The sequence below is a fragment of the Oncorhynchus mykiss genome, chromosome 30, assembly GCF_057628025.1.
Source record: "Oncorhynchus mykiss isolate SJ-2025 chromosome 30, ASM5762802v1, whole genome shotgun sequence".
Taxonomy (NCBI): Eukaryota; Metazoa; Chordata; class Actinopteri; order Salmoniformes; family Salmonidae; genus Oncorhynchus; species Oncorhynchus mykiss.
The window spans coordinates 35,164,639-35,186,801 of NC_143051.1; the positions used below are offsets into that span (position 1 = coordinate 35,164,639).

The 22,163-nt window shown below is 41.7% G+C and overlaps 2 protein-coding genes and 1 long non-coding RNA gene across 8 annotated transcripts in view; all 3 read right to left on the reverse strand.

Moving 5' to 3' along the window:
• Positions 1-374: 374 nt before the first annotated feature.
• LOC110516824 (uncharacterized) lies at positions 375-3,952 on the reverse strand. Of its 2 annotated transcripts, XM_090228149.1 has the most exons (12): positions 3,598-3,952; positions 3,301-3,386; positions 2,973-3,217; positions 2,702-2,848; positions 2,532-2,612; positions 2,257-2,406; positions 2,089-2,138; positions 1,892-1,961; positions 1,507-1,605; positions 1,331-1,411; positions 1,136-1,240; positions 375-629 (listed from the first exon to the last, which is right to left on the reverse strand). In XM_090228149.1, the coding sequence occupies exons 3-12, from the start codon at positions 2,988-2,990 to the stop codon at positions 441-443; spliced, it is 990 nt and encodes a 329-aa protein (XP_090084275.1). In that variant the 5' UTR covers positions 2,991-3,217; positions 3,301-3,386; positions 3,598-3,952; the 3' UTR covers positions 375-440. The 2 variants fall into 2 exon arrangements, with proteins under 2 accessions (XP_090084275.1, XP_090084276.1); XM_090228150.1 differs by lacking the exon at positions 375-629 and having other exon boundaries at positions 967-1,240.
• Positions 3,953-6,910: 2,958 nt separating this feature from the next.
• LOC118946477 (uncharacterized) lies at positions 6,911-8,256 on the reverse strand. Its single transcript, XR_005041315.2, has 2 exons — positions 8,114-8,256; positions 6,911-7,977 (listed from the first exon to the last, which is right to left on the reverse strand). It is a non-coding gene; the product is annotated as an uncharacterized LOC118946477 (long non-coding RNA).
• Positions 8,257-18,588: 10,332 nt separating this feature from the next.
• The window catches only part of LOC110489255 (zinc finger MYM-type protein 4), a 33,367-nt gene continuing 29,792 nt past the window's right edge, over positions 18,589-22,163 (reverse strand). For all 5 annotated transcript variants that reach the window (XM_090228144.1, XM_090228143.1, XM_090228145.1 and 2 more), the window contains 2 exons: positions 20,022-20,154; positions 18,589-19,827 (listed from right to left, as the gene is read on the reverse strand). In XM_090228144.1, the coding sequence (XP_090084270.1) occupies positions 19,593-19,827; positions 20,022-20,154 (368 nt within the window). In that variant the 3' untranslated portion in view covers positions 18,589-19,592. The remainder of the gene's footprint in view (positions 19,828-20,021; positions 20,155-22,163) is intronic.

Below are 22,163 nucleotides of genomic sequence, written 5' to 3' on the forward strand. Positions count from 1 at the left end.
CAAAAAAGTGGTCTGTTTCCTACCGAAATCAACACCTGAAATTCCAAGATAAAAATGGAATTCCTCTACAAGTTCATCTAACCAACCGTGTATAGGTTATTCCAAGTGTGAATAGTGTTACTTCAAACAGTGCTACACCACCATTTAACCCCCATTCTATTGATTTCAGCGTGACATTGATGGAAGTGATGAACAAAAAAAGAGTTGCATTACACTTACCGTGTTGGCGACCCACTTGAATCAAAATGCAACACTTCTAAATGTAGGCCTCGCTAGCTGTCTACTACACATTGTCCTCTAACCAGTGATGTACACATTATTCCCAGATTCCGTTTGGTTTTTGAGCTGTGTTAGTTTTAACAGGACGTGTAACCTCATCTCCCCCTCTCGCACAATTGATTGTTGTTAATTTCCATATCTAAAGAATAAAGCATAATTGTTCATGTAATATTAGCCTCATAACTCCAGGAAGAGGAAATTGTGATGAAATGATCAAGTAAATGAAAAAAGACAGAGACAAATGCTTTTAAACTACCAGTTATTTTATTTAAAAATGTAAAATTCAGTGCAAAGTAATGTAGTGCATTAGTGTCCAGATCCCTGTTAGGTGGCAAAGTGTCACAAGAATCCTGTGGGGAGAGAAAACAAGAGAATACATTAATTTAATTTGTGTTAACTAATCAAGGTTCAACAAAGCACTTCAAGTCCTCAAATCCTGAGAGAGAGAAAGAGAGATGGACAGAGAGAGAGATATGGATGGAGAGCGAGAGAGAGAGAGAGATGGACGGACAGAGAGAGAGAGAGATGGACAGACAGAGAGAGAGTGGCCTTTCAGATCTCTGCAGTAGGACTACATGCTGGCCATGAGGTTCTCCAGGTGGTACTCCAGGAGGCTGGAAAGCTCAGTGACCAGAGATTCTGGGTTAAAGTACCAGGCCAGCTGCTGCCCAAACATGTCATCAAGCAGAGCCATCAGCCCGCCCTGAAGAGAACACCACACAACACATAGATAATGGCTCTGAGTTACTAGCTTACCAAGAGGAAAGAGACAAGGAGAGTTACTCCCTGTAAAATGTCATTGAAACCCTGTTATTCAGGTCAACTAGGAATAAGGAAGTAAACTCTTGACTCTTACATTGAGCAGCAGCAGGTATCTCTCAGCCTTTGGCTCAATGCTGGCAGCAGCGGGCAGGAAGGAGTACAGGAGAGCGTACAGACGCTCCATGAACCCACCAGGGTGCTAAAGGAAACAGAGGAGGAGAGAAGAGAAATTGAAGTGAATTTGCTAATAGAGAGACATCGAAACATGTACCAGTGAGATGCTACTTACCACAATCAGGGACTTCTGAGCTATCATCAACCCAAACAGCACCAGTTCAAAGAGGACATCTATCAGGTTAACATGATGGATCTAGGACAAGAAAATAGGAATGATTTCAAACAGATCAGATACTGTGATGTATAAAAGACATGCATGTGGAGACATGAAAGAGTTAATGAACCCACCTTTGCCTCAGCCAGCTCCCTCTCAATGTCAATCTCCTTCGAGGGGTCACTCAGGTAGTCCACAAAGTCATTATAGGCACGGATGAATTCGGCCTCGTCCTATCACAAAGCAAAGAGCGTTGATGTTAATGAACAGAACACATTTCCCACTGAGGACGCTCTCTTTCCCTTGAATGAATAATGAGTTAGTGAGCTACCATGTGGTGGGCCTGAACCAGTGCGCCCATTACGACCTTTCCTGCCACAAACAGATGGTTCCTGCTCAGGGTGGAACCAAGCAGTGTCTAGGGAAGAGGGAAGAGTTAGGGTGAGACACCCATCTTCCTCTAGGAGACAGACAGAACAAGAAGATACAGAGAGAAACATTTTAAGTGGGTCCACTCACAGTGAAGGCCTGGCGCAGGGAGACAAGCCTCAGGGCGATGTCCTCCACTCTCTTGGTGGTAAGGTAGAGGCTGTGGGAGGGAGGGAGGGAGGGAATGGAGAATGTCAACCAGTAGAGTCAATGGGGATATAGGATGGTGACAACTATGCTTCAGCATCTGACAAGCCCAGACTACACAGATATTTAGAGGAACTCACTTTAGCAGAGGAACCTCCCTCTCCTCAGGCAGCAGGTCCTCCTCCCAGCCCTACAACAACAGAACAAACATTCAACATCAGTGACATGACATGACAAACAATGGGTCAATGGATGGATCTTAATGCTACTATTCTATAGAATGTGTAGCTGTGTGTCTAACATCTGACCTCATAGCAGTTGTGGCCTTCAGGCTCTGGCTCAGTGAACTGCTGATTGGTGGGCGTAGAGACGGAGGCAGCCTCCGACCATGCCGAGGACGAGAGCAGCCCATCCAGCCCCATGTGGAGAGTGGCGTACACCACCGAGACATCAGTCTGCTGCTCCAAAAACACACACAACACACCTGTTTACCACACACACGCATTATTAGAAAACAGAGCATATCTAATGGAAAAATGCACAGTAATTGGTATTCTATATACATAGGAACATTTTTATTTACCTGGTAGCAGCCAAACGTCACGTCCACAGACGTCTCGTGGCGGAGGTGAGACGCATACTGGGTCACCCTGCCAGCCACACACTGACAGAGAGAGATGACATGTTAAGGCCAAATGGAATAAGTGAAGAAAAGCCTAATCTAATACTATTTCAGTAGTATTTACATCTTACCTGGATCCAAGTGACGGACTGCACCTTGGTGGCACAGTAGGGGATGCCCTCTGGACTAAGCCTGGCTGTCTCCTTGGAGATGGCCCACACCAGTTGAGTCTCCAGGCCTCGAACCCTACTCACATGGTGCATCCTCACCACCACCTGCTGTGGAGAGAAACGACAAGTAACATCAACAAAACAACATCAGCCATCGCTGCAACATATTTCCATCTTGATCACATGACTCTGACAATGTAGATTAGGACTAGATAGTTACAAAGACACATACCTGGGATCCCCCACGCATGTAGGTGATAATGGGGCTGATGAACTGGAAAGTTCTCCAGGCTTTAGCCACCGGACCAACATTGTTCTGCACAAGAGGGGGGTGACATTACAGTACATTCAGGTTAGAAACAGCAAACATTGTAACGGTGATGTGACTGTGTGTGGTTCTCTTACCCTGATCACAACAGGCCCACAGTACAGGGGGCTGTACCTAATCGGTATCAGCTGCCAATTACCAGTGGCCTCCTAAAGCAGACAACAAAGATTTTCAGAATGAATATGTGGGATACTTTTCAAACATAAAACCAAAAGCTTTCTGAAAAGTGTACCTCAAGGATGATAGCAGCATCCTGGACATGAAGGATAACTGGCAGCAGTGGCACATCCAACTGGACCTCATCCAGTACAGTTGATTCTAATAGTAGGAAAAGGAAAACAAACAAACAATTATTAGGACGTAAAACGTAGCACGCTAGCTAGTACTACTAGCAAAAGTGCATTGCTTAGCAACAATTACTCAAGTTAACGTTACCTTGAAAGTTTGGATTACAGAAATACACAACATTTAACAAATTACATGGTCAATGTTGAATGTGGTAAAATAAGAAGTTTAAAACTCCACGTACCCTCTTCGCTATCGCTGTCCACCTCCCGACGATCGCGAACCCTGCAAAACGGAAAAAGACAACAAAAACAACCCATAAATGAATTTGAACAACCTGTCGACGCAGAAGGCTGCCGACGTCCTCGCACTCTCTCCGTCAATCTTGAAAAGCACCCAGGCATTTTCCAGTCGATGTTTCAATCTCAGGTCTCAAAAATCCGTCAAGTTTGTTGTTGTTGAACAGCAAATTGAAGTTGTTCTTGTTTTCGAACAGAAAACGTTCAATAGAACGCCGATATGTTCTAACGGTTAGATGTCTCATGGCAACACATATATTTGAAATTGTTGTTTACAAAATTGACAGCTGTGTTGCCATAGAAATGAGTTTGGAACGCTATGGTTACCATTAGAATCCTATACAATTCCTGGTCATCATTCTAATTCCACTGACCCTATTTTGTCACCAGAGGCTTTCCTATGTTGTGTGTGTATAATATAAAACTTAAAGACCAAATATATTTTTTTAAGTCACTAGCTAGGTCAATGGCCCATTGAAATGTTTTAGCTTGTTTCATGGAAGTTGTTGTTGAACTTCTGAAAGTCTAGGCTTTGGCTCAGTGGGCTATAAAGTCTTGTGGAGCACAGACAACCCGGGATAAAACATATATAAAACACATACACATTCAGACAAGGGGGGCGAAACCACATCCCACTGAGGTAGGAGAGCACTGAAGCATCTGCATAATAATAATCCATACCTCTTTTATAAACAGGATATTATCATTGATTATATCAAAGTGTATGTATGAATAAATCTGATTGACCTTTTTTCATGGCAGGTTCACCTTTTGAAGCCAGATGAGGTTCCCAAAGCGTTCTGGCACCCACCAAGCTCAGTCCCATCTCTGTACTCTTCTACGAGGACAACAACAATGTGATCCTAAAGAAGCATCGCAACATGGTGGTCAAGACCTGTGGATGCCTGTAACATCTGTGGTGGCCCATCTATTCTACATCATTTTAATAAACTTCACTACCATTGTTCCAAAAGATACAAACAGGGTTGATAGCAATAATCTGGCAATATGAGGCTAAATAGTATGTATCTACACTGAACATAAATATAAACTCAACATGCAACAATTTCAATTATTTTACTGAGTTATAGTTCATATAAGGACATCAGTCAATTAAAATATGTTCTTTAGGCCCTAATCTATGGGTTTCACCTGACTGGGAATACAGATGTGCATCTGTTGGTAACAGATACCTTTTTAAATGAAGATAGTAGAAATCAGAAAACCAGTCAGTATCTGGTGTGACCACCATTTGCCTCATGCAGCGGGACACATTTAATGTAATATATATATATTTTAATATAACATTTTTTAACTAGGCAAGTCAGTTAAGAACAGATTCTTATTTACAATGACGACCTACCCCGGATGATGCTGGGCCAATTGTGCCCCGCCCTATGGGACTCCCAATCACGGCCGGGTGTGATGCAATTAATCAATCAAATGTATTTATAAAAACCCTTCTTACATCAGCTGATGTCACAAAGTGCTGTACAGAAACCAGCCTAAAACCCCAAACAGCAAGCAATGCAGGTGTAGAAGCACAGTGGCTAGGAAAAACTCCCTAGAAAGGCCAGAACCTAGGAAGAAACCTAGAGAGGGTATGGGGGGTGGCCAGTCCTCTTCTGGCTGTGCCCGGTGGAGATTATAACAGAACATGACCAAGATGTTCTAATGTTCATAGATTACCAGCAGGGTCAAATAACAATAATAATGCAGCTTGGATTTGAACCAGTGACACCTCTTGCACGACTGACACAGTACCTTAGACCGCTACGCTACTCGGGAGCCCACATCACCTTAGCATAGAGTTGATCAGGCTGTTGATTGACGCCTGTGGAATGTTGTCCCACTCCTTTTCAATATTTTTTTAAAGTTGCTGGATTTTGTCAGGAACTGGAACATGCTGTCCTGCACGTTGATCCAGAGCATGCCAAACATGCTTGTGAGTATGCAGGACATGGAAGAATGTTTATTTTCAGCTTCCGGGAATTGTGTACAGATCCTTGCAACATGGGACCGCGCATTATCATCCTGAAATATGAGTTGTTGGCGGCGGATGAATGAAACAATGGGCCTCAGGATCTCGTCACGGTTTCTCTGTGCATTCAATTCAAATTGCCATCGATAAAATGCAATTGTGTTTGTTGTCCATAGTTTATTTCCCCATACCATAACCCCACCGCCACCATGGGGCACTCTGTTCACAATGTTGACATCAGCAAACCGCTTGCCCACGCGATGCAGGATTCATCCATGAAGAGCACACTTCTTCAGTGTGCCAGTGGCCATCAAAGGTGAGCATTTGTCCACTGAAGTCAGGTCAAGACCCTGGTGAGTACGACGAGCACGCAGATGGGCTTCCCTGTGACGGTTTCTTCTGACAAATTCTTCAGTTGTGCAATTCCAGTTTCATCAGCTATCGGGGTGTCTGATCTCAGATGATACTGCATGTTAAGAAGCTGGATGTGGAGGTCCTGAGCTGTCATGGTTAAAATTGGTCTGCGCTTGGACATACTACCAAATTCTCTACAACGACATTGGTAGAGAAATTACTACTCCAGCAACAGCTCTGGTGGACAATCCACCAGTCAGCATGCTCCATCAAAATTTGAGAAAAAACTGAGTATGTTGTGTGGAAAAACTGCACATTATAAGGTGGCCTGTTATTGTCCCCAGCACAAGGTGCACTTGTCTAATGATCATGCTGTTTAATCAGTTTATTGAAATGCCCCACCTGTCAGGTGGATGGATTATTTTGGCAAAGAAGAAATGCTCACTAACATGGATGTAAACTTATGTAAATTCATGAACATTTGAGAAATAAACTTTTTGTACATATAGAACATTTCTGGGATCTTTTATTTCAGTTCATGAAACATGGGACCAACACTTTATATGTGGTGTTTACATTTTTGTTCAGTATAATATATTGATATTGAGTGTGAGAATGGCATATGAATAACACCCATTACCTCTTTCATAACGACGGATCTTCGCATTCGACTTATAACCATACTTCACTCTTAAACTATTCACATCTACAGTAATTCAGATAATTACATCACCCTTTGTCATATATTATATGTATCCAATCAAAGCTGTAAAGTACTCTGACATGTGCAACGCTACATTTCTACCCTTTTGATGACTGTTGTCTTGTTGAACCAAGAATTTCTCATTGTCTCTTTTAGATGTACTACACATGGTTCAATTAAAACTCAAAAAATATGGACCATAAGTGCGTGACAAATTACATTTTTTTTTTTTACATTTCTTTAATTATACTTTGAACAAGTACAAGTTAGTAGCAATGGCAAATGTCATTCCTATTTGTTTGCAGATTTTCTATGTACAGAGGATCCAATACACAGGAATGTGTCATTGTCAATATATTTATGGAGGACTGTGTACTGCTATTTTTGTAATAAAATAAGTAAAATATATATTGTAGAGGTTGATTTGATGCAGAAGTGAGAGGAATTGCCAGTGAACACAGACCTCCAGAAACTCCAACCCCTCTCCAGCTACATAGCATTCCAGTATATTGGAAATACATTTGAAAATACTTGTAAGTATGCATTTGTCTGGTATCAGTATAGACGGAATGGCGTTTAACTTGCATTTGGAAGCAACACATTTTCTGCTAGATTTACAAGGCATACATATTCTCTCTCACACACAAAACATATTCACTGCTTTCCTTCAGAATGGATCAAATAGGCAGAGGAATGATTTCATATATATTGCTACATTTCTTGGAAATGGTCAAATGCAAAATACAACTGTTACAACGTGGACCAGGTGACTATCAACAGTGATTTTGGTACTGTTTCAACCAGGGCCTTTTACAGGCAGAACAAGACTCAGTCTTAGGCAAATAACAAATCCTTTCCACTATGACACCATTCTCAAAGAAAGCAGAAATGATTTGCACAAGAGTGTATGGGAGGAGGTATAGAAAAGAGTTGGTGGTTAAAGTAAGACAGCGGTACACAACTGAGAAAAAGTTGCAAAAACAGTAACACCCTGGTACTTTTAGACGTGTAACAGTCTAGATGTTACTGAATCAGGTAGTAATGAAGGAAGCACCATGGGGAAAAGGGATGTAGGTAGAGTGGGCTCATATAATTAAGATGGGTGCTTCAAAAGAGTCTGAAGTTCAGGGATGGTTGGACATATAATATGGGGTGCTGGTGTGCTTCTGCCCCCCTTTTTATGTCATTGTTACAAATATCCCCCACCCATGTCCAGGGGTCTCAGTATTTTGTCTCTTGACGCCATTAAGTTCCAGTTGCAGCGCTCTAATCGTGGTCATCGTGTGTCTGTGAATCACAACATGAAAGGCGATGAGTGACAACATATCCACATATTGAGTCATACAAAATACAACTTTAGCATAGGGAAAGAGTTTGCTTCTAACATGTAAACTGGGAGTCTGAATGATGAGAGCATCTTAACCCAGCTGTAGGTCCATTGTGTGTGTTGGTCTTTTAAGCCTCAACATCATCCAGCTCTGGGGGCATTGGGGATTTGGGATGCTTGCTCTCAAAGTGCTGCTTGAACGTCTTCGGGTCCGGCATCTGCGTCTGTAAGGGTCAGGTAGAGGACGGAGGATATCAACAATTGTTGGCTGAGTCACAGTCACAGTTCTTGTGACGTTGCTTCCAGAGGCAGCTTGGAACTCGGTAGTGAGTGTTGCAACCGAGGACACAAGCTCCCGTTCTGTGAGCTTGTGTGGCCTACATCTTAAAGGCTGAGCCGTTGTTGCTACTAGACGTTTCCAATTCACAATAACAGCACTTATAGTTGATCGGGGCAGCTATAGCAGGGCAGAAATTTGACTAACTGACTTGTTGAAAAGGTGGTGCCATGTTGAAAGTCACTGAGCTCTTCAGTAAGGCCAATGTCTGTCTATGGAGATTACATGGCTCTGTGCTCGATTTTATACACCTGTCAGCAACAGGTGTGGCTGAAATAGCCAAATCCACTAATTTGACGGGGTGTCCACATACTTTTGTATATATAGTGTATACTATCATCTTAAATAGACATGTTGAAATATTTTGCCATAGTAAATTGTATATTATGCGAATTTCCCTAATGTGGACAGTTTGTGTTAATAACCTACACAAACCTTCATTTTCACCCCAGAAAATGTTGTGGAATTACACATCCATTTTACCTCAGATTGGTGATATTAGTATAAAAGTGTATAGTTTTCAAGATGACATATGATTGACTGCTTAAAACAGATCAATATCTTTGGTTTTGTACCAATGGTTTTGTTATGGCCTTTACCATTACATTTATGAGTAAATTATGGATTTCATGATTCAACAAGAAGAGAGAAGTGGTAGTCATGTGACTAGCTTTTGGATTCATTCTTAGTTTTAAAAAAATTGGCTAAATCAAGAATTGATTGAGCAGAGAATTCCACCCACTTGCCCCACAACCAGAGGTGAGTAGATTCTACTATGCAGAAATGTCCCAAATGGTGGCACACTATTCAGTAATACCTAAAAGTATTACCTAAAAGATTTCAACATTAAATAGGCATGTGTTTTACATTTCTAGAATTTACTCATTTGGAATTAATATATCAAATGTATATTTCCAGGATACAAAATGGAACAAGAAATACACAGAAATCAATGGTTTTATAGGGTGAAATGTTAGGTTTAAGCTTTAGTCACTCCTTATTCCTATATAGGCAGGTGAAATATATATGGATAGTAAATCAACATGTTTATATTCATAATGGCAGTCGTGAAAATGTCTCAGGTCAATATATGAATCTATGCTGTCAGTAACATGAAAGACAGTAACATATGCTGTCAGTAACATGAAAGACAGTAACATATGCTGTCAGTAACATGAAAGACAGTAACATTTTCCCTGTTCATATACTATGGTATATAATTCCATAAATACTCTGTTTTTGGAATGGGACTGTAGACATATGATTGATGTGGGACACTGAATGGCATTAGGGTTATTTTTGTTCCTTTCCTCCACAGGGAATACCAGTCTATGTGCCAAAGGCTGGGAGCAACATGGGGGGGGGGGGGGGGAAATGTGCTATTACTTCTCCACTGATTAACTGACCTGGAATCAGTCGGGATATGTGTATTTCCATGGGGGGACTCCTGGTCGTCATATACAGCCAACAGTATTACTATTCAATGACGTTATGATAAAGTACATCTACAATCACCTTTTACTAAGGCCTTAGATGACTGTGTTAACCCAGAGCAGTACTCTAATATTAATTTTCTGTTCAACTTTCTGGTAAAGACCTTTTGAGATGAGAAAGTTCTTTAAAAAAAGATCCTTAACAATGACATTGAGTTCTGGATCGGGCTAACGGATGCACAACAAGAGAAAACATGGTTGTGGGTGGACAACCCACCTCTAGACGAAAAGGTCAGATATTTTGTTATTCAAATAGTAATGCATTTGCTTCAAATCACAACTCACTATACGTAAAGCATGATCATTCAGTTAAATATTGCTGCCATGTACACTACCGTTCAAAAGTTTGGGGTCACTTAGAAATGTCCAAGTTTTCCATGAAAACATACATGAAATGAGTTGCAAAATGAATAGGACATTAGTCAAGACGTTGACAAGGTTTTAAATAATGATTTTTTAATTGAAATCATAATTGTGTCCGTCAAACTTTGCTTTCGGCAAAGAATCATCCATTTGCAGCAATTACAACCTTGCAGACTTTTGGCATTCTAGTTGTCAAGAGATTTCATCCCATGCTTCCTGAAGCACCTCCCACAAGTTGGATTGACTTGATGGGCACTTCTTACGTACTATACTGTCAAGCTGCTCCCACAACAGCTCAATAGGGTTGAGATCCAGTGACTGTGCTGGCCACTCCATTATAGACAGAATAGCAGCTGACTGCTTCTTCCCTAAATAGTTATTGCATAGTTTGGAGCTCTGCTTTGGGTCATTGTCCTGTTGTAGGAGGAAATTGGCTCCAGTTATGCGGTGTCCACAGGGTATGGCATGGCGTTGCAAAATGGAGTGATAGCCTTCCTTCTTCAAGATCCCTTTTACCCTGTACAAATCTCCCACTTTTACCACCACCAAAGCACCTCCAGACCATCACATTGCCTCCACCATGCTTGACAGATGGTGTCAAGTACTCCTCCAGCATCTTTTCATTTTTTCTGTCTCACAAATGTCCTTCTTTGTGATCTGAACACCTCAAACTTAGATTCGTCTGTCCATAACACTTTTTCCCAATCTTTCTCTGTACAGTGTCTGTGTTATTTTGCCCATCTTAATCTTTTCTTTTTATTGGCCAGTCTGAGATATGGCTTTTTCTTTGCAACTCTGCCTAGAAGGCCAGCATCCTGGAGTTGCCTCTTCACTGTTGACATTGAGACTGGTGTTATGCGGGTACTATTTAATGAAGCTGCCAGTTGAGGACTTGTAAGGCTTCTGTTTCTCAAACTAGACACTAATGTACTTGTCCTCTTGCTCAGTTGTGCACCGGGGCCTCCCACTCCTCTTTCTATTCTGGTTAGAGACAGTTTGCGCTGTTCTGTGAAGGGAGTAGTACACAGCGTTGTACGAGATCTTCAGTATCTTGGCAATTTCTGGCATTGAGTAGCCTTCATTTCTCAGAACAAGAAATAGACTGATGAGTTTTAGAAGAAAGTTCTTTGTTTCTTGCCATTCTGAGCCTGTAATCGAACCACCAAATGCTGATGCTCCAGATACTCAACTAGTCTAAAGACTAGTTAGCCTTTTAAAATTAGCTAACACAATGTGGAGTGGTGGTTGCTGTTAATGGGCCTCTGTACACCTATGTAGATATTCCATAAAAAATCAGCCGTTTCCAGCTACAATAGTAATTTACAACAGTAACAATGTCTACACTGTATTTCTGATCAATTTTAAGTTATTTTAAATGGACAATGTTTTAAAAACTCTTCGTTCAAAAACAAGGACATTTCTAAGTGACCCCAAACTTTTGAACGGTAGTGTATATTGTGATGTGTTTTCCATGACTGACACGACACACAAATACTGGGGAAATCGTGAGGGTTTGTTACCCCAAATTGTTATTTATGTATGTGTTACCATCTTTCTACCCTAGCTTCTGGTATCGCAATGAGCCTGATAACTGGCCAGGAGAAAATGTATAAAATCTCAATGCTGAAGACCGTGCCAGAATGGGGTAGTAAAGACCAAGTTTTGTTTTGTTGTCAACTGTGATAATATGAGACACTCTTAAGTGCATGAAACAGTATCTTGAATTTTGCTCTGAACACAACTATTTAAAAATATTTTTAACTAGCGTTGATGAGTAGAAACTGTATTGGTGAGTGGAGTACAGGAGATTACTGCTCATTTTCTACATACATTACAATTTTCATATATATTTGAAATATTATGGTGTAACACAAACCAAATCAAAAACTCGTTGGATATCTTCCGTTCACACAATGTCTCTTTTTAGCACACCATGTTGATTGTGTTTTGTACACGTTTTTCTGCTTTTCAGTGTTTCTAGACCTATGGTTTGAAAACAAGAAGGTTGTGTGCATCCAATATCTAAACATCTGGAATCCATTTTATTAATTAAGTTTGTTCAGCTTTTTTAAATATTACCTACATTAGTTCAGGGACAACAAACTAGAGATGACTGAACACCTATACAGTACGCTTCTGGTGATGTATCAAGAATATTGAAAAAGGTAGGAAATTCAATATGTTGAGAGTTGACTCACAGCTTCAAAGTTAACTCATTCACGGTATTGGGGCAAGTGGGCGGTATTCCGAACATCTTGAAGAACCACTCTTTTCTACACCTATGGTGCCTTCAGAAGCTATTCTTACCCCTTGACTTGTTCCACATTTTGTATTACAGCCTGAATTCAAAATGGATTAAAAAAAAATTCTCACCCAATACCCCATAATGACAAAGTGAAAACATGTTTTTTAGAAATCTTATCATATTTATAGAAAATTCAATTCAGAAATCTAATTTACATAACTATTCACAATCCTGAGTCTATACATATGGCAGCGATTACAGTCTTTCTGGGTAAGCCGAAGATCGTTGCACACCTGGTTTGCACAATATTTGCATATTCTTTTAACTCTGTCAAGTGGATCACTGCTAGACAACGGATGATCTCCACATGTGTGGTTCCCACCGTGAAGCATGGAGGTGTGATGGTGACACTGTCAGTGATTTATTTAGATCTCAAGGCACACTTAACCAGCATGGCTACCACAGCATTCTGCAGTGATACACCATCCCATCTGGTTTGCACTTAGTGGGACTATCATTCGTTTTTCAACAGGACAATGACTCAAAACATCTCCAGACTGTAAGGGCTATTTGACCAAGAAGGAGAGTGATGGAATGCTGTATCAGATGACCTGGTCTCCACAATCACCCAACCTCAACCCAATTGAGATGAGTTGGACCAGAGAGTGATGGAAAAGCAGCCAAAAAGTGCTCAGCATATGTGGGAACTCCTTCAAGACTGTTGGAAAAGCATTCCAGGTAACGACCTCACGAAGCTGGTTGAGAATGCCAAGAGTGTGCAAAGCTGTCAAAGCTGTGGCTACTTTGAAGTATCTAAAATACATATTTTAAACACTTTTTTGGTGACATGATTCCATGTGTTATTTCATAGTTTTGAGGTCTTTGCTATTATTCTACAATGTAGAAAATAATAAAAAGAAAAGAAAAACCCTTGAATGAGTAGTTGTGTCCAAACTTTTGACTGGAACTAAGTATTCACACCCCTGAGTCAATACTTCGTAGAATAACCGTTTGAAGGCGATTACATCTGCGAGTCTTTTGGTAAATTGATAAATTGCCAACTCCATATTAATGCCCATAATTTTGAAATGAGATGTTCTACGAGCAGGTGTCCACATACTTTTGGTAATGTGTACCTTTCCCCATCTTCATAACTTTGTCAATATGACTTGACCATGATCTGACTATCCAATGTTACTCCTAGGAGTTCAACATCTTCAATGGTTACACCCTTTGTGAAGTTGAGGTTTAGGTCTAAGAGAATGCTTTGAACCAAATACAATGATTTAAGTGTTTAGATGTATTTCAAAACAGCTTTGTATATTACCCATTCTGACAGACTTAACTCCTTGCTAAGAGTCTGTGAGCTTACTGGATGTAGGTGCTGATTTGTAAAGTGTGCAATCATCAGCATACAGTCATTTTGCTTCTTGTAAGACAATTGGCAAATTATTTGTAAAAATAGAGAAGAGTAACGACCCAAGGCAACTGCCGTGTGGGATATTGCACTGTACATATGATGTTAGGGAAGCTTCCATTGAAGAAAACTGAGTTCTATTGGATAAGTAATTCTCCAACCATGTGATGGCAGGTGATGTAAAGCCATAAGTGAGTTTTTTTCAGTAACAAATTATCAAAAACATCAAGGCTGCACTGAAATCTAACAATACAGCTCCAACTATCATCTTACTCGAAAAATTGCATTGTATTTGTTCAAACCATTTTCTCCATCAGTTTACTAAGAACAGGCAGCAAACAGATTGGTCGGCTGTTTGAGCCAGGAAAGGGTTTGTGATACACACAAAATGTATGGTCATGTGTTCATGTACTAGTTTCTTCGTATTGGGGAAGAACGCTTTTACTGAAATATCAGTCCTCCAAAGGTCAGCCACTGCAATGCATTTATACTACTGTTGGCCAGTAGGGGGCAGTGAGACGTGTTCGCGTCACACGGACCATATGCGATCCTGCACCTGTGTGTTCTCATAATTGAGAGGACCTTTGAAAGAGAAGCCACGTTCTCCTGTTTCCATCATTTATCCTGTGTTACAGGAACTACACTGCTAAAAAAAATATAAGGAACACTAAAATAACACATCCTAGATCTGAATGAATGAATGAAATATTCTTATTAAATACTTTTTTCTTTACATAGTTGAATGTGCTGACAACAAAATCACACAAATTATCAATGGAAAATCAAATTTATCAACTCATGGAGGTCTGGATTGGGAGTCACACTCAAAATTAAAGTGGAAAACCACACTACAGGCTGATCCAACTTTGATGTAATGTCCTTAAAACAAGTCAAAATGAGGCTCAGTAGTGTGTGTGTGTGGCCTCCACGTGCCTGTATGACCTCCTTACAACGCCTGGGCATGCTCCTGATGAGGTGGCGGATGGTCTCCTGATGGATCTCCTCCCAGACCTGGACTAAAGCATCCGCCAACTCCTGGACAGTCTGTGGTGCAACGTGGCGTTGGTGGATGGAGCGAGACATGTCCTAGATGTGCTCAATTGGATTCAGGTCTGGGGAACGGGCGGGCCAGTCCATAGCATCATTGCCTTCCTCTTGCAGGAACTGCAGACACACTCCAGCCACATGAGGTCTAGCATTGTCTTGCATTAGGAGGAACCCAGGGCCAACCGCACCAGCATATGGTCTTACAAGGGGTCTGAGGATCTCATCTCGGTACCTAATGGCAGTCAGGCTACCTCTGGCGAGCACATAGAGGGCTGTGCGGCCCCCCCAAAGAAATGCCACCCCACACCATGACTGACCCACCGCCAAACCGGTCATGCTGGAGGATGTTGCAGGCAGCAGAACGTTCTCCACGGCGTCTCCAGACTCTGTCATGTCTATCACGTGCTCAGTGTGAACCTGCTTTCATCTGTGAAGAGCACAGGGCGCCAGTGGCGAATTTGCCAATCTTGGTGTTCTCTGGCAAATGCCAAACGTCCTGCACGGTGTTGGGCTGTAAGCACAACCCCCACTTGTGGACGTCGGGCCCTCATACCACCCTCATGGAGTCTGTTTCTGACCGTTTGAGCAGACACATGCACATTTGTGGCCTGCTGGAGGTAATTTTGCAGGCCTCTGGCAGTGCTCCTCCTTGCACAAAGGCGGAGGTAGCGGTCCTGCTGCTGGGTTGTTTCCCTCCTACGGCCTCCTCCACGTCTCCTGATGTACTGGCTGGTCTCCTGGTAGCGCCTCCATGCTCTGGACACTACGCTGACAGACACAGCAAACCTTCTTGCCACAGCTCGCATTGATGTGCCATCCTGGATGAGCTGCATTACCTGAGCCACTTGTGTGTGTTGTAGACTCCGTCTCATGCTACCACTAGAGTGAAAGCACCGCCAGCATTCAAAAGTGACCAAAACATCAGCCAGGAAGCATAGGAACTGAGAAGTGGTCTGTGGTCACCACCTGCAGAACCACTCCTTTATTGGGGGTGTCTTGCTAATTGCCTATAATTTCCACCTGTTGTCTATTCCATTTGCACAACAGCATGTGAAATTGATTGTCAATCAGTGTTGCTTCCTAAGTGGACAGTTTGATTTCACAGAAGTGTGATTGACTTGGAGTTACATTGTGTTGTTTAAGTGTTCCCTTTCTTTTTTTGAGCAGTGTATTATCTGCTACACCAGCCCCAAACCTGGGACTTGTAACTGGTGCTTTACTATTTAGGTAGTGGAATTACCCTCCTTTAGCTCCTTTAGGCTTTGGGTAAAGACATCCAAATAGGGGTGGTTAATACAGTCTGCTACCATTCTCAATAGTCTTCCATCTAGGTTGTCTATACCTGGTGGGTTATCATTATTGATGGATAACAATAGTTTCCCCACAAACTTGACCAAAATCCAAACAGCAATACTTCGGTCATTATTAGATCTTTAATACACAAATAAATGGCTCACTGTTCAATGTTTTAAAATTCTCTTCAGTTTGTCCACTTTACCAGTGAAATAGTCATTGAAATGATTGGCTACATCAAAAGGTTTGTTATAAATGGCCCATCAACTTCAATGAACAATGGAGATTAAATCGGGTTTTCTGACCATAATATAATTTAAGGTGCTCAAATCTCTTTTCATTGTTTGTCATTTATCTTATTTTTGGTAATATAACTTTAGAGCATCACCCAATCAGCCCGACTTGTTCGCCACTTTTTTTTTTGCACCATAAAAAAATTGTTTTAATTCATCATCGAGCCGAGGGGCACTAACAGTTCCCAGTTTCTTAACAGGTGCATGCTTGTCGACAACCGGCAAGAATCATTTTACTAATACGCAAAGCGCCGCATCTGGATCCTCCTCCTCATACACACCAGACCAACAAATGTTTTACATCTTCAACAACATTTATATGATCTCATCACTTTAGGCCCTGCATTTGGAACTTTGGCTTTACTTGTTATCGCCCCAGTGTTACGATCACCACGGCCAATGGGAACGGACATTGCTTTGGAGAAAAGCTCTGCATCATTAGTAAAGGTTCTGTTCAATACAAGTTGATGTCACAGATACAACACTTTGCATACACTAATTGGTTGAGCGATAACCTGGGTCATGTCAGAGGCATTCGTCCCAGTAAGAAGCTTTCACTTGAGAGGAAGATAACCAGTCAATGTTCAGGTCACCAAGAAAATACATTTCTGTTAGTATCAGAGGCCTTCTCTAAAAATCACACATTCTCCAGATACGGAGTTTGCACTTTGTGGCCTACAGCAGCACGCATAAAAGAAGAGGCTTCAGATGAGGCAGGGGAACCTGCAACCACAGGACTTCCACTTCACTGGTCATATAGATCCTTTCTGAGCTTTACAGGAATATGACTGAATATATACAGCAACACCTTCCCCGTAGACATGCCTGTGTTTTCTATAGCTGTTATGTCCTTGTATTCCTACTGCTGTCATTTAGGTTAGTATTGTGGAGTAACTGATGTTGATCCAGTCTCAGTATAACCATTATGGTGGCCTCGTGGTGAAATCCCTGAGCAGTTTCCTTCCTCTCCGGCTACTGTTAGGAATCTCTCTGTAGTGACCAAAGCCTAATTAATAACTTCACCGTGCTCAAAGGGATATTCAACATCTGCATTTTTACATTTTTTTGTTGTTGGTTTTTAAACCAAATCGTTGCCCTTCTTTGCGAGGCATTAAAAAACCTCCCTGGTCTTTGTGGTTGAATCTGTGCTTGACATTCACTACTCAATTGAAAGACCTTAGTTGTGTGTGGGGTACAGAGATGAGGTAATTATTTCAAAATCATGTTAAACACTATTATTGAACACGGGATGAGTCCATGCAACTTAATGCGATTTGTTAAGCACATGTTTAGGCCTGCCATAACAAAGGGGTTGAATACTTGACTAAAGACATTTCAGCTTGACATTTTGTATTGTTCTACAAACAAAATCCCACTTTGACATTATGGGGTATTGCGTGTGGCACAATCTACATTTAATCCATTTGAAATTCAGGCTGTAACACAACATGTGGATAAAGTAAAGGGGTGTGAATACATTCTGAAGGCACTGCATTATGGGGGAAAGTATTGCTCATCTAGTAATACACTGACCTGGACTGAGAGTCGGGATGACTGTCGTCTCCATGGGGGAACACACCTGATCATTATAGACGGCCCAGAGGAGCAGGTAGCTTTAACTCTTAACTGACAATGTAATGAATTACATCTAGAGAAATTCCATTCCTATTAAATTCCCAAGTTGTAAGCAAAATGATAGATTTTCTACAATATTAATTTAAGGGTATTCTACTGTGTTTAACTAATAGTATAGAACTTTGGGTGGACAACACCTCTAGGTCCAAATAAAAAGTCAGAATATTAGTTTAATTCTATTTCAAATAGTACATTTCAAGTATCACATTTGCTAGCATTGATGAATGAGTAGTTAAGGGGTTTGTGAGCTGATGACTGAAGTTCATCTGTAATACTGCTTCGCTATGTTGTCATTCTAATTGCTTTCTAAAACTGACTGACAAAATGTAATCAGAGATCTTCACTTTGAGCATGCTTCTTAGATTGTGTTCAGGACTCAATAATAACAATTTAAACCAAAAAAATCATCTGTAATTCTCTGCATTAATAAAGCTTCCAAAGTTAAACATTTGTTTTTCAGTATTTATTTAAAAATATTTGATTTAAAAAAAAGTTTCTCAGAACAAAATCAATGCAATTTTGAACTAGTGTGGGGAGCACTTGCAAGGTAAATGCTTGTCTTTCCAAATGAACAAACGATTCTACGTCCTCTTTCCTGACATCACAAGTGTTCTACATAAAGGAAACACAGAATGACATTTTCTTCCTTCAACATTATACATGCATGTAGGGGCACTGACGTGACATCAAGCATTTTAACAAGTTGAAATGACTCACTATAACAGCCAATTCAAGGAATGTCTGCCAGCCATCAATTTTAGTAGGCAATGGACAACACCACTGATAGCAAGTTATATCACTCGTTGTTCGTACAATATTATCTCATTCCCAAAACAACGAGGCTATTCCCTTTAACACACAAAATCTCAAACAACTTCGCTGACATCACTGGCATTTTTTTCAATCCATTGTAATTTCTACAGTGACCCAATAAAGAAAAACAGGGAATATTGAATTCAGCAGTAAAGGACCTGGTCAGATATGGGATCCCAAATTCTTAAAAGCTTTTGACCATTTCCCCAATCGGAGTCCATGTTGAAGAGGGCTGGAGAGCATCGTCTCTCTCCTATGGTGACGTTAAAGAACTTGAAAATAGCTTGTTAACTGGACTTGTTTTTCTCTACGACCACAATAATGCTGACAAAGGCAGTATGGCAGTTCTTAAAGTGATTCCTCCTGCTTTTTCCCATCCATTTGCCTTGTAGTGACCAGACAGCATGAACAGTGTCTCCATTGAGCAGTTGAGCATCTGTTTATAATTTGCATGTACACACATCTCCTACACAATGTGTGTACATGACACCGTCTCAGTCTAGAACTGTGTGAACCCACTCCTCTTCACACACGGCTGAAGGTGGATCCTAGGAGTCCTTACGGATCAACATGTAGTGTTTGTGTGTAAACAAAAGCTTATAACTGTACGCGTGTGTGTGTGTGTACCAGTCCTCATGGTCAATCCGAGTTGTCGTCGTGTTGGTCGGGGACCCACTCAGGGTCCTTGGACTGGGGCTTGTTCCTCTGGGGGTCTCCCAGATGAATCTCCCTGACGGTGAGGATGCGTGTCAGCATGGTGTCCAAGGTGTGGTCGTCCAGGCCCTGGGAGGAGAACCACATGGGGCTGTTGGGGACGCACGAGCGCTCCGGGAGCAGGAAGAACACGTTGGTGCGCTGCTTTACCGAGTCCGAGCTGGAGGAGAGAAGAGGGTGAGGAGGAGAGCTCTGTGTTAGAGAGGGCTCGTTTTCAGTGATATGAGGAAAGAGCTCAGAAAAGCTGAGTTTTGAAAAGCAATGTCAAGAAGAATCATTTCTGGTTACACTACTAAATGTTAGATTGGCCTGCAACATGGCCTGCAGTATGGGGAGATGGTGTGTGTCACTCACCACTTGGAAAGGTAGAACTCGTACAATCGGACAGGACAGCGGAGGGGATTCTCACTGTTCTCCATCATCTCCAGCACCTCCTCTTTCTCCTCGTCATCCCTTTTCCTCTTCGCTGCCACACCATCTACATCCGCTACACACACACACACCGGTCCATGATTACATACGAATCAAATTTGATCTGTGTCATACTTTTTACAAATGCACTAGTTAAAAACAGCAACCCACACACAAATCCCCTGAAGAGTTAGCCAAGGCAACAGTGGCAAGGGAAGAACTCCCTAATTAGGAAGAAACCTTGAAGGCAACACAGAGATAGTGTTTAATAGTCATGTACAGGGTTGCAGGTGTGATTGCAGGGCACAATGAACATCTTAGGCTGGGAGCTCCAACATATGGAAGAAGTGAAAAAATGAAAATGATATATATATAGAGCATTATATACATAAACTGTAGCAGTAATGAAGACATAAATGTCCATTGGGGTGGAGGCAGAGTAAAGACTTTAGGAGGTGGGGAGGGAATTACCATAGGGGGAGCACCATGACCATTGAGGGGGCATGGGGACCAAGTGAAGAAAAAAAAACTGAATTTGGAAAGTATTCAGACCCCTTGACCATTTCCACATTGTTACATTACAGCCTTATTCTAAAATTGATTATATAGTTCCCACCCCTCATCAATCTATACACAATAACCCATAATGACAAAGCAAAAACAGTTATCAATTTTAGCAAATATATTTAAAAAACAACTTTTAATATCACATTTACATAAGTATTCAGACCTTCTACTCAGTACTTTGTTGAAGCACCTTTGGCAGAGATTACAGTATTCAAGGGGTCTGAATACAGAAAGTATTCAGACCCCTTGACTTCTTCCACATTTTGTTACGTTACAGCCTTATTCTAAAATTGATGCAATAGTTTCCCCCCTCATCGATCTACACACAGTACCCCATATAGAAGGAAATATCACATTTACAGTTATGCAGACTCCTCAGTACTTTGTTGAAACACTTTTGGCAGCAATTACAGCCTCGAGTCTTCTTGGGTATGACGCTTCAAGCTTGGCACACCTGTATTTGGGGAGTTTCTCCCATTTTCTGCAGATCCTCCCAAGCTCTGTCAGGTTGGATGGAGAGCGTCGCTGCACAGCTATTTTCAGGCGTCTCCAGAGATGTTCAATCGGGTTCAAGACCGGGCTCTGGCTTCAGACTTGTCCCGAAGTCACTCCTGCGTTGTCTTGGCTATGTGTTTGGGGTTGTTGTCCTATTGGAAGGTGAACATTCACCCCAGTCTGAGGTCCTGAGCAGGTTTTCATCAAGGAACTCGATCCTGACTAGTCTCCAAGTCCCTGCCGCTGAAAAACATCCTCACAGCATGACGCTGCCACCACCATGTTTTACCGTAGGGATGGTGCCAGGTTTCTTCCAGATGTGACGCTTGGCATTCAGTAGAGTTGAATCTTGGTTTCACCAGATTCTGGTCTTAGGTGCCTTTTGGCAAACCGTCTCATGGTGACACCGTTGAGGATGGGGACGTGTCCAGTCTGGTTCCTAGTGAAGTCCACAATCAACTCCTTTGTTTTTCGCTGACGTTGAGGGAGAGATTGTTTACCTGTCACCACGCCGTCAGTGCCTACCTCCTCCCTGTAGGCTGTCTCGTCAACGTTGGTAATCAGGCCTACTACTGTTGTGTCGTCAGCGAACTTGATGATCGAGTTGAAACTGTGCGAGGCCACACAGTCGTGGGTATACCGCAAATACAGGAGGGGACTGAGCACACACCCTTGTGCGCCCCCTGTGTTGAGAATCAGTGTGGAGGAGGTGATATGGTCTTTGACTAGCCTCTCAAAGCATTTCATGATGACGGAAGTGAGTGCTACTGGTCGGTAGTCATTCAGTTCCTTTCCTGTTCTTGGGCACAGGGAGGATAGTGGACATCAGAGGCTTGCAAGTTCCTGTACATTTCCTCCGTCGCACCATAGGGTGTTGGTCATAAAGCATTGCCCACCACCTTTGCGCTTGCCAGAGAGACTGCTTCCTATCTGCTCAAAAAAAAAAAAAAAAATGCTGGTTGTCGGAGGAAAGCCAAGTCTCAAAGGTATGTTGCAGAATCTGATGTCTCTCTGGAAGGAGAT